The following is a 13,442-nucleotide window of genomic DNA, read 5'->3' on the forward strand; positions in this document are numbered from 1 at the left end:
GTCATTAACTTGTCTAAATACCAGCTGTTTACAATTTTGTTGGGACGAATTTGGCGCTACTCAAGCTAGCCGTCATGAGCAACGCACTGAAAACAGGAAGCGAACCTACCCTCGATGTAGCTAGCTTGAAGCAGCCGTTTTGACTGCTCTCTTCCAGTTAACGGCATTTGCGGCAACCATTCATATGCCTTAACGTTACCGGAGAGTCTTGCCAGCTCTGAGATCGGCCCGGTTCATTGTAAAACATTTATTGATTGATGTGAATGTGGTGTTTTCTGTGCGTTGGCTAACGTTACAGACGTTAGTTTTTTAATCTGCTAGAGAGGGGAAAAAAACAATCATTTTGTGGCGGTCGGTCTTTGAAACACTGACCTCTGATGTAAAGAGCAAATGTTCATCAACAGGACATGTCAAACTGTTTTGTCGTCCAATGCATGAAGTAACCATAAATTGTCCTCTTTCATAGTTACATTCTTTCCAACATATGTGTCCTGACAGGCTTTATCGCTGCAGACTCTCAAAGACTCACTGTGAAGCTGTGGCCTCAGCTCTGAAGTCCAACCCCTCCCATCTGAGAGAGCTGGACTTGAGTTACAACAACCTGGAGGATTCAAGAGTGAAGCAGCTGTGTGAAGGACTTAAGAGTCCAAACTGTAAACTGGAGACTCTGAGGTCAGTTCACTGACTGCAGCTGTGTAGTTTTTGTGTGTGTTTGTATTTAAAATTCAAATCCTTGAATGAGGTTACACATTTTGGTTCATACATTTTTTTCTCATTTCAGATGGCTGAATATTTAAAAAAGTAAATGTTTGACAGGACTTTTTTTCAGACTCAGAATGTGGTTCATCAGTCAGTGATATTAGTACTGATGAGACTGAAGAGTGTGTGTGAGGGGGGTCTGATTGGATAATAAATAGATTTTTATCTCCATCAAATATTCTTTATTCAGATTGTTAGGCTGCTGTTTATCAGAGATCAGCTGTGCTTCTCTGGCCTCAGCTCTGAAGTCCAACCCCTCCCATCTGAGAGAGCTGGACCTGAGTAACAACGAGCTGCAGGATTCAGGAGTGAAGCAGCTCTGTGATTTTCTGAAGAGTCCACACTGCAGACTGGAGGCTCTAAGGTCAGTTCACTGACTCTCTGTTACGGTTGTTCATCTTATATGTTTAAATAACTACTGAACTTAATCTATGTACATATGTAACCTACATTCATAGAGTTATACATTTCCTTTAGTTTGAGTTTTCTGCTTACTTTTGTTTAGCTTGTTCTAAAAAAATAAATAATCTAAAAGTAAATATCAACTGCTATTAATCAATCAAATTTTATTTAGATAGCACCTTTCAAACAAATCCAGTGTAGTTCAAAGTGCTGTACACATTGAAAACAAAAACAACAACAACATAGAATATTTAATAAAAGGACATGGAGACAGGAAGTGTCTCATGTCTTGGCAGCACTCAGCCTCTTAACATGAAACATGGTCCAGTAGTTTCCTTTGCCCCACGAGGGCCAAAATGTAGCGCCAGCTGGACATTTGATGGTGCTTTTTATTCCAAAATATTAAACATAATAAAATTATTTTGTAAGAGCTGGAAATGATACCTGCAAGAAACTTTGCTTCTGTCATCCATGTATCCTCACGATCACAAGTTCACTAAAATAATTTAAATTTAAAAGGGATAAATGTAAAACATGAACTCATTCAAGGGAAGTGATGTCATATCTTCACATGGTTCTGTGTGATTAACATGTAACCTGAGCCACAGCAAACGCCTGAGGCCCTCACAAGATTTGGTGCATAGTGGACACTAGGGGGCGCCTTTCCACAAAGTTAAAAAAAATATATGAAGCGTACTTTTATCAAACTCGTCTTGGGTTGTCCGTTCAATCTGCATAAATTGTTGCACTTAGCATCTCAGGACTCCCATGGTTAAAAATCTCCACGCTGCTCTCAACTTGAGATCTTTCCCAACTCTGATTGTTTGCTCAGTTGTAAAAATGGCTTTCTAATGAAGATGGCCTCATGATAACTGACAGACAGACATGGGATCAGATCACACTGACAGACCACTACTCTCTCCTTCATCTGCAAGATGAAATCAAAACAAAGCTTACTGGACAGGGTATGAGAGAGAGAGAGAGAGAGAGAGAGATAGAGATAGAGAGAGAGATGAGAATTATTCTCATCTCTACTACATCTCTTCCTTCTGATGTGGCAAGCAAATGTTCATCAACAGGACATGTCAAACTATTTTGTCATCAAATAACTGAAGTGAACATAAATTGTCCTCTTTCATAGTTAAATTCTTTCCAATATGTCCTGACAGGCTTTCTTGCTGTGGACTTTCAAAAAATCACTGTGAAGTCGTGGCCTATGCTCTGAAGTCCAACCCCTCCCAACTGAGAAAGCTGGACCTGAGTAACAACAACCTGCAGGATTCAGGAGTGAAGCAGCTGTGTGAAAGACTTAAGAGTCCAAACTGTAAACTGGAGACTCTGAGGTCAGTTCACTGACTGCAGCTGTGTAGTTTTTTGTGTGTGTTTGTATTTAAAATTAAAATCCTTGAATGAGGTTACATATTTTTGGTTGATATATATTTTTTTCTTTTCAAATAGCTGAATATTAAAAAAAGTAAATGTTTGACAGGACTTTTTTCCAGACTCAGAATGTGGTTCATCAGTCAGTGAAGATGATATTAGTACTGATGAGGCTGAAGAGTGTGTGAGGCGATATGAATGATGAAGATCTGATGATCCACAATAACAGAATGAAAGTCACTCTGCTCATTTTAGGGAAAAGCTCTTTGATTAGAACATAATAATGTTGAGCTGCACATTTAAAACCTGAACAGTTCTGATTGGATAATACATTTATTTTTATTTACATCATTTATTCTTTATTCAGATTGAGGCACTGCAGTTTGTCAGAGATCAGTTGTGCTTCTCTGGCCTCAGCTCTGAAGTCCAACCCCTCCCATCTGAGAGAGCTGGACCTGTGTAACAACAAGCTGCAGGATTCAGGAGTGAAGCTGCTGTGTGATTTTCTGGAGAGTCCACACTGCAGACTGGAGACTCTGGGGTCAGTTCTCTGACTCTCTATTACTGCTGTACATCTTATATGTTTCATTAACAACTGAACTTAATCTATGTACATATGTAACCTACATTCATAGAGTTATACATTTACTTTAGTTTGAGTTTTTTTCTTTCTTTCTTTTTAGCTTGTTCTAAAAAAATATCTTAAAGTAAATGTCAACTGCCATCAATCAATCACATTTTATTCATATAGCACCTTTCAGACAAATCCAGTGTAGTTCAAAGTGCTGTACAGATTGAACAACAACAACAACAACAACAACAACAACTTAGAATATTTAATAAAAAGTTCATGCTGAGTCATGAAATATGAATAAATACAATTATAAAAGGTAATATATATATATAAATATATGAATACATGTATAAGAGTTATAATTGAAATAAACATTTATAAAATATATAGGTAAAACAGATAAAAGCTAATAGATAAAACAAATAAAAACCATAAAATTGTGATAAAACATAATAAGCTGCTAATAATAAGAAATAACATAAAAGTCAGATTAAAAAGATTAAAAGGCTTTTAGTTTTCGTTTAAAAGTATCAATATTTTTAGCGCCCCTCAGGTCCTCCAGCAGGTTGTTCCAGCGTCTTGGAGCAGAGTGGCTGAAGGCTGAATTACCAAATGTTTTAGTTCTTCTCTGTGGAACAGCTAAAAGAGAAGAGTCGGAGTATCTGAGGGGCCACAAGCATCTCTGAGATGTAATGTGATGCAAGGCCATGTAGTGCTTTATAAACTAATACAATTATTTTAGAATGAATACAAAAACTAACAGGCAGCCAGTGTAAAGACTTTAAGACAGGCGTAATGTTTGCTCTTCTTCTGGTCTCAGTCAGAAGTCGTGCTGCAGAGTTCTGAATGAGCTGCAGCTGATTCATTGTTTTCTTGTGTAGAGCAGAAAGGAGAGCGTTACAGTAGTTTAGCCTGCTAGTTATAAAATTGTGCATTAGTGTCTCCGTGTTGCTCAGAGAGAGAGTTGTGAAGGTAAATGTATTTTTGTAATGTTGAGTAAATGGTCACATCTGTATACAAAAGATCCTCTGAACTCATATTTGTGTTAAAGCAATGAAGTTCCTTTGCTGGAGCAGAAATATAATTATTTTGTTTACATAGATTTTAATGTCTTTCCATAAATAATAAAATCAAAATCTGATCTTATGATGATCCACATTAACAGAAAGACAATGTTATTCTACAACTTTTAAGGAAAAGCTCTTTTATTAGAACATAATAATGTTGAGCTGCACATTGAAAACCTGAACAGATCTGATTGGATCATAAATTGATTATTATCTCCATCAATTATTCTTTATTCAGATTAAGTTCATGCAGTTTGTCAGAGATCAGCTGTGCTTCAGGAGTGAAGCTGCTCTCTGATCATGTGAAGAATCTGAACTGCAGACTGGAGACTCTGTGGTCAGTAAGAGGACTGAATCAGTTCATGCTGGTTCAACAGTGTTGTAATCAACTCATGGAGGTTAATGTGTACCTCACATTGAGGTTTTCCTCTACTTCCACCTTCTAGTGAAACAATCAGTGATTTTACTCATGGAGTGTAGTTTCTTTTTTTCTTTATCTTCTGTTTCTTTTCTTTGTTCTTCCACAAAGTATAAAATACAAACTTACGATGCAAAGCCAAGCAACAGTTCAGTCAGCTGCAACTTTTAACAAACATGTGATTTTACAGTTGTTTTCCTGTGATGTTCTGGATTCAGACTAATGACGAGTATTAATGTGTTAATGTTATGTAAAGTGTAAGATCAGTCGGCACTTGGTCCATAACTTTTGGGATTGTGTTTATCTACAGGATCAATGACAGGTTGATCAGAGCTGAGAAACCAAAACAAAGTGAGTATTGTCCCACATTCATCAAGCTACTGCACATTAAAATCTGATTTAAACATGAACATGTCCTTATACACTAATATAATGATAAGTCATATTCCACTTTTTTTTTGTTGTGGGAAATATTCTACAATTGTGTCTGCTAAAATTTCTCAGCTCATTTAAGTTCTCATTATTGTTCTTCTTTCACTTCTTCTCTCCATCAGATGACTCTGATGACAAACTGGATGTGAAAACAAACCTGCCTGAGGACGACATAAAGGTGAGAGAGGATCAGTTTTACAATGTGAAGTATATTTATATAAAATGTGATTATTTTGTGCCAAGCAAACGAGGCAGAGGAATTGTCACTTGTGTTCATTGAACTTTAATTTAACCTAATTTCTTGTCTTTCTTTGCTCCAGGCTCCATCATCCTTCTCACCTGAACTCACATCAGGAGCTTCATACAGGTAATCCTATAAAATAACAAAATACTATTCACACTTCTTTCATGGTTCATCAAGTTGTGATTCTCAACAAGAGTCTGTTGTCTGTGGAGAGCTCGTCAACAAACAGTACAGACGTGGACAAACAGACTCACAGGTCAGACATGGAGGCTAAAGGCTTTGTACCCAGCTCAACACCAGAGAGTGAACAGGTGGAATCATGGACACCATGGCTGCATTCATAAAGCCTCATATATTTCCCCTCTCATTCACTCCCACACTGATTGCAGCGAGCTACTAAACAAGGTGTTGGCCTGAACATTTCCAGTGATTTGGGGTTTAGGTGGCTTGAACTAAAACAGCATTACAACTAAGACAAGCTGACAGAGGAACCAAGTAGCTAAGCCAGTATACATAGAGTGGTCGATGCAGGTGAGAAATGGGAAGGGGCTGAAGAAGACCAGCAGGCCACAGTGAGGTGCCTTACTGCGGCCGTAGGTGGAGCAGGTGGAGACGTAGTCCTTAGTGTAAGTGTTGTTGGAGGAGAGCCAGGGTCAGATGAAAACCTGGATAAACCCAATAAACCTCTGAGGTTGCTTTCTCATTGTAGGATTGGGCCATTCGGCCACTGCCTGAAAGTGGGCAGGGCCAGTTTTAATTTATACAGAATCCTCATAAACACAATAAACACAATAAAACAACAGTCAATAGACACTGCTGGTGCTCCATTGTGAAGAAGAAAAAAACAAGAGGAGGACATATTTTTTGGCAAACGCAAAATTTTCATTAAAATATTCCATAAATCAAAATAGATGAAACAAACAAAAAATGTTTTGGATTGTTGGGTTGGTCCCCTGGGTGTTATCATGCCGTACACCTCAATCTGTTTCCCTACGCTTCTCATGAACAGCTAGTTAAAGCAGATCATGTGACCAACTATTGATGCTTGTTATATATAACATATATAACATAATAATAATAATATATAACACACACAAATGGACTGTGAGTGTGCAGGTGTGTGTCATTGTGTAATGGGACACTGAAAGAAGGACTAAATCTTTAAAACCAGTGCATGGCATGGATGTGGTTTTGGCATCAGTGCTTTTCAACATTTTTTTAAATTATACATTTAGAATATAAATATTATAGGACCTGTCTTTTAATCATGAGAAGCACGAACAGAGTAGAAGACAAAACAGGAAACCAAAACAACTGAAAATACAAAAAATGAAACATTTTTAGTTGGTTGTCTTTATGGCTTTCAGGTAACAAACACACTTATTCTATTTATTTATAATAATTGTTCTTAGGGACACCAGCATGTTAGCAAAAAGGGATCCTTCCCAGCTCTGATTGTTTGCTCAGTTGTAAAAATGGCTTTCTAAAGAAGAGGGCCTCATGATAACTGACAGACAGATATGGGATCAGATCACACTGACAGACCACTACTCTCTCCTTCATCTGCAAGATGAAATCAAAACAAAGCTTACAGGTCTGCGGGTATGAGAGAGAGAGAGATGAGAATTATACAATGAGATAAGATGAGCTGAACCTCTGATGTAAAGAGCAAATGTTCATCAACAGGGCATGTCAAACTGTTTTCTCATCAAAGCATTAAGTGAACATAAATTGTCCTCTTTCATAGTTACATTCTATCCAATATATGTGTCCTGACAGGCTTTCTGGCTGTGGATTCTCAAAGGCTCACTATGAAGTTGTGGCCTCAGCTCTAAAGTCCAGCCTCTCCCATCTGAGAGAACTGGACCTGAGTAGCAACAACCTGGAGGATTCAGGAGTGAAGCAGCTGTGTGAAGGACTTCAGAGTCCAAACTGTAAACTGGAGACTCTGAGGTCAGTTCACTGACTGCAGCTGTGTTTTGTGTTTGTATTTTAAATTCAAATCTTTGACTGAGGTTATACACTTTTGGTTCATAGATTTTTTTTCTCTTTTCAGATGGCTGAATATAAAAAAAAAGTGAATGTTTGACAGGACTGTTTTTCAGACTCAGAATGTGATTCATCAGTCTGTGAAGATGATATTTGCTCATTTTAGGGAAAAGAACATAATAATGTTGAACTGCACATTTAAAACCTGAACAGATCAGAATGGATAATAAATTGATTTTTATCTACATAATTTATTCTTTATTCAAAATGTTTGGCTGCAGTTTGTCAGAGATCAGCTGTGCTTCTCTGGGCTCGGCTCTGAAGTCCAACCCCTCCCATCTGAGAGAGCTGGACCTGAGTGACAACGAGCTGCAGGATTCAGGAGTGAAGCTGCTGTATGATTTTCTGGAGAGTCCACACTGCAGACTGGAGACTCTGAGGTCAGTTCACTGACTCTCTGTTACTGCTGTACATCTTATATGTTTCATTAACAACTGAACTTAATCTATGTATGTAACCTACATTCAAAGAGTTATACACTTACTTTAGTTTCAGTTTTCTTCTTTTTTTTTTTTAGCTTTTTCTAAAAAAATATCTTCTTAAAATAAATTTCAACTGCTAACAATCAATCCAATTTTCTATTTATATAGCACCTTTAAAACAAATCCAGTGTAATTCAAAGCGCTGTACAGATTGAAAAAACAACAATTTAAAATATTTAATAAAAGGACATGGAGACTAATGCACACTGAGTCATGAGATATGAGTAAATAAAATTATAAAAGATAATATATACATATATATATATATATATATATATATATACATATATATATATATATATATATGTGTATATATATGAATAGATGTATGCAAGAGTTATGATTAAAATAAACATTTAATAGAAGCAATAAAATATAGGTAAAACAGATAAAAACTTATGGATAAAACAAGTAAAAACCATAAAATTGTGATAAAACATAAGCTGCTAATAATAAGACACTACATCAAAATCCAGATTAATAAGATTAAAAGGTTTTTAGTTTATGTTTAAAATTATCAATATATGTTGCGCTCCTCAGATCCTCCAGCAGGTTGTTCCAGTGTTTTGGAGCAGAGTGGCTGAAGGCTGAATCACCAAATGTTTTAGTTCTGCTCTGTGGAACAGCTAAAAGAGAAGAGTCGGAGGATCTGAGGGGCCACAAGCATCTCTGAGATGTAACGTGGTGCAAGGCCATGTAGTGCTTTATAAACGAATAAAAGGATTTAAAAATCAATAGGAAAACTAACAGGCAGCCAGTGTAAAGACTTAAAGAAAGGTGTAATGTGTGTTCTCCTTCTGGTGTCAGTCAGAAGTCGTGCTGCAGAGTTCTGAATGAGCTGCAGCTGATTCATTAAGTGATGTCATATCTTCACATGGTTCTGTGTGATTAACATGTAATCTGAGCCACAGCAAACTACTGAGGCCCTCACAAGATTTGGTGCATACTGGACACTAGGGGGCGCCTTTACACAAAATTGAAAAATATATGAAGGGTACTTTCATCAAACTCATCTTTGGCCGTCTGTTCCATCTGCATAAATTGTTGCACGTAGCATCTTAGGACCCTCAGGATTAGAAATCTCCACGCTACTCTCAACTTGAGATCTGCATCATGTCCGTAGGCCTGCAGATCAGACATGCATCTGTTCTACGGGCCGTCGGTGCAACTTGCACTCAGTTAATACTCATACTCTGTTTAAAATGCTCTAAGAGCAAAAAATGAACATTTTCTAGTTGGTTGTAATTTATACGGATATGCTTCATACTTTTGGTGTTGTCATGAACTTATATATATAATAATATATATTGAATATTGTTTGATCCCCAAGAATGCCCTGAAAATAGGGACTTCTGGACCAGCTCTCCACTAAGGGGTTACGTTCCATACACTATGGATTTTATCACAATAAGTGGTACAGGAACTTTATAAGCTGGTGGCGAAGAGACTCGCCTAGCGCTAACTGCCTAATCCGAGCACCTGCCCTGCTTTAGCCGGAATAGCACCTGTGGGATAACCCATAAACCACAGATACCACGCTGGCCGCGCCCGTTTAACGGCAGCTCTCCTCTAAACGATCTGTGCACTTGTTGAATTGCTAGGTTAATTTTAGTAGCTGGGAAAATAAGCTCCAAGGACAAGTTTAATTTGTTTGGCTAGAGCAACCTGTTAGAACCTTGTTTAAACACACAACCTTGTAATAACAAAGGATTTAAAAATCTAATGTCCACTACTTCACTTTAAATGCAATTGAGGATTTATTGATAATATAGCAAGGTGCAAGCATACAGCATATAATATTTATAAAGTTGATTACAGATCAAATTCAAAAGTTTATAATAATAAAATGATTATTGTTTGATTTGTCTTACCCTAAACCTGACTTTCCTATGTTAATTGAAGCTGTAGCTGGGAATTGAGATCCATCCAATTTAGAGAGGAAGACGGGAAAAGTTGCCCGGCCGAGCAACTTGAAACGCACTGTCTTCAACCGAGGCAATCCACTTTGTCGAAAGTCAGAAAGGTCCTTGACCGAAACCGCAATCCAAAAACAACAAGAACAAAGAAAGAAAAATCCATCAATCCATCTTGACAAGTGTTGGAAAATGGTTACCCTTCAAAACTCATCTCTCGTCCTCACTCGTGAAAATTGGAAATCTTCTTTCTTGATGGAAACGTCCTAAAAACCGTCTTCTTCTTTAGTTGCAAAAATCCAAGTCCTACCACCGATGTGATAGTCCTTAGATCCAGAGAGAGTTGAAGAGTCTTGCAGCTCCTCACGAAGGATAACATCGATCTTTCCTTGCGCTGCAACTTTTATACTCTTGCCACTCCTTAGTTCTCGAACTTTCTTACTGCCACTCCTCACTAGTCATCTCATTGGTTTAATTCTCTTTCTAACTCTGATTCTTCTGTTGCTGGCCAGATTTCCTTTACTCCGTTCCTCCCAACTTCACGACTTCGTTCAGTTTTGCACGTACACCAAGATACAACATGTCTCGGCTCAACTCTGCTCTCCTTTCAATTCCCCTTTTTTGCTTTCTTGCTCTTTTGAACTGACTTCGCTCTAACTGTCCCTTCTGTTCAACACAGTCATCAGAATTAATATCATAGTCATCACATTTAATAAAAATGATCACTTCAGTTACCACACGTACCGCACGTACCGCACGTACTCTTCCACTGATCATTATTGTAGTTTAACTCAACAGTTAAATCACTCAATCCCATCAACTTGGTAATATATCATTACACATAATAAAAATCATTACTGACTTTGGTCATTACAGTCATTTATGTATTTTGATCATCACATAACATCTCAGAATCAACAAGTTTCATAGTGCATTTGTGTACTACATCATGTTAGGAAAGTGCTAAACCAAAGCCTCGTGTTTTCACAGTCTCATACCATCTTTTGTTGGTATTTAGGCAAGCAGAGATCTCAACTCACTTGACAATATCCTTATAATTTGTCACAGATGTTGTTGAGCTGTTTAAAATGCTATAAGAGCAAAAATGAACATTTTCTAGTTGGTTGTTTTTATGGCTTTCAGGTAACAAACACACTAATTAGGGCCTCAGGGCAATCGCACCGAGGGGCTCGGGGCTCGGGGCGTAAGTCGCGAAAAACTGCCCAAAATTTTGCATTGAAATGAATGGGACGGCTGGAAAAAAAATGAGCGAAAAAGAACAATAATTGGAGATTTTTAAACGTCTACTTCTCCGGCATATTTTCACCTAGAGACTCCATTTAAACTTTAAACAGTAGACACAAGTCTTGTGTATCGGTGTATTAATCCACGTTTCGAAAGGTCATATAGTTTTTTATCAATCCCTGTTCAATGACCATGATCATTTTTTGAGAAATTCTGAGATTATAATGGGTGTATATTGCATGGAATGTTCGTGTCAGAGTGTGTGATGTCATTGCTGAGTGTAGAGGGAGAGGTAAAACTTTCAAAAAATACATTTGAAAACTGCGCTCCAGGCCGCAAATTCCACTCTACAGAAATAATTTATACATAGAAACGTAGGAAAATTTGTCTTCTCCCTCACAATCCTCTGGTAAAGCTGTCAGAGTTATAGTTTGGGCGTAGGACGCACAGATGCGCCACCAACACGCACCAACAGCCTCATTGGCCCCCATGTTAAAAATGCAGGGAGATTTCGGCAAAAGGGAGATGGAACAGTTTTTTTAGATCGCTCTAACAAAGCTATTTTTTTATTTTTTCTGAAAAAACCCCATATGTAGACGTTCAGGAAGAACTCAGGACGCAAAGTCGGATCAATGATAGGTATTATGGTTTTGCCAAAAATGCTTTCTGTTCGAAGCCAGAAATTCCAACCTGTCAATGTTCCGGGACATTAGCAGGTGTCAGTTAATTCTGTTGACTGCTTTGATCTGATTGCCTTTGATCTTTGATGTGATTACAGTTACAGATACACACACACACACATACGCATAAGCACGCACACTCCTCTCACATGCATACACATGCTTCAAAGACAAGCACGCACGCACACGCACACACACACACACACACACACACACACACACACACAGGTAACTTTATGTGATTTTAATTACACACACACACACATACATTTTGAGGTTAAAGGGCATAGTTTGAAATCTATGAAGAATCTCATCATAGTGTACACACACCGACAGTAGCCCCCGTGGCCCTTTCAAAATTTCCCCAGAGGAAATTTTCTAGTTCTATTTATTATTAATAATTGTTCTGAGGGACATCAGCATGTTAGCAAAAAGGGATCTTTCCCAGCTCTGATTGTTTGCTCAGTATTAAAAATGGCTTTCTAATGAAGATAGCCTCATGATAACTGACAGACAGACATGGGATCAGATCACACTGACAGAACACTACTTTCTCCTTCATCTGCCAGATGAAATCAAAACAAAGTTTACAGGTCTGCAGGTATGAGAGAGAGAGAGATTAGAATTATACAGTGAGATAAGATGAGCTGAACCTCTGACTTAAAGAGCAAATGTTCATCAACAGGACATGTCAAACTGTTTTCTCATCAAAGCATGAATTGTCCAATTTCATAGTTACATTCTTTCCAATATGTCCTGACAGGCTTTCTGGCTGTGGACTCTCAAAGACTCAGAGAGAAGTCGTGGCCTCAGCTCTGAAGTCCAACCCCTCTCATCTGAGAGAGCTGGACCTGAGTGGAAACAACCTGGAGGATTCAGAAGTGAAGCAGCTGTGTGATGTACTTCAGCGTCCAAACTGTAAACTGGAGAATCTGAGGTCAGTTCACTGACAGCAGCTGTGTAGTTTTTCGTGTGTTTGTATTTTAAACTTAAATCTTTGACTGAGGTTACACATTTTTGGTTCATACATTTTCTTGATTTTTTTCTCTTTTCAGATGGCTGAATATAAAAAAAAAGTAAATGTTTGACAGGACTATTTTTCAGACTCAGAATGTGGTTCATCAGTCAGTGAAGATGATATTAGTACTGATGAGGCTGAAGAGTGTGTGAGGGGATATTAATGATGGAGATCTGATCATCCACAATAACAGAATGAAAGTAACTGCTCATTTTAGGGAAAAGCTCTTTGATTAGAACATAATAATGTTGAGTTGCACATTTAAAACCTGAACAGATCTGATTGGATAATAAATTGATTTTTATCTACATCATTTACTTTTTATTCAGATTGAGGGGCTGCAGTTTGTCAGAGATCAGCTGTGCTTCTCTGGCCTCAGCTCTGAAGTCCAACCCCTCCCATCTGAGAGAGCTGCTTCTGAGTGACAACAACCTGCAGGATTCAGGAGTGAAGCTGCTGTGTGATTTTCTGGAGAGTCCACACTGCAGACTGAAGACTCTGAGGTCAGTTCACTGACTCTCTGTTACTGCTGTAGACCCTATATGTTTAGATAACAATTGAACGTAATCTAAATACATATGTAACCTAAATTCTTTCGAGTTATACATTTACTTTATTTTGAGTTTTCTTCTTTCTTTTAGCTTGTTACAAGAATATCTTCAAGTAAATGTCAACTGCTATCAATCAATCAAATTTTATTGATACAGCACCTTTCAAACAAATCCAGTGTAATTCAAAGTGATGTACAGATTGAAAACAACAACAAAAACTTAGAATAT

General features: G+C 37.8%; 1 protein-coding gene across 1 annotated transcript in view; it reads left to right on the forward strand.

Annotated features, from left to right (window-relative positions):
- LOC131976312 (NACHT, LRR and PYD domains-containing protein 12-like) overlaps window positions 1–13,442 on the forward strand; it is a 101,555-nt gene that overhangs the window by 4,946 nt on the left and 83,167 nt on the right. The window contains exons 5-9 of the mRNA XM_059339283.1: window positions 499–672; window positions 950–1,123; window positions 2,909–3,078; window positions 7,528–7,705; window positions 12,993–13,166. Of these exons, the coding sequence (XP_059195266.1) occupies window positions 499–672; window positions 950–1,123; window positions 2,909–3,078; window positions 7,528–7,705; window positions 12,993–13,166 (870 nt within the window). The remainder of the gene's footprint in view (window positions 1–498; window positions 673–949; window positions 1,124–2,908; window positions 3,079–7,527; window positions 7,706–12,992; window positions 13,167–13,442) is intronic.

This window comes from Centropristis striata, chromosome 8 (assembly GCF_030273125.1).
Source record: "Centropristis striata isolate RG_2023a ecotype Rhode Island chromosome 8, C.striata_1.0, whole genome shotgun sequence".
Taxonomy (NCBI): domain Eukaryota; kingdom Metazoa; phylum Chordata; class Actinopteri; order Perciformes; family Serranidae; genus Centropristis; species Centropristis striata.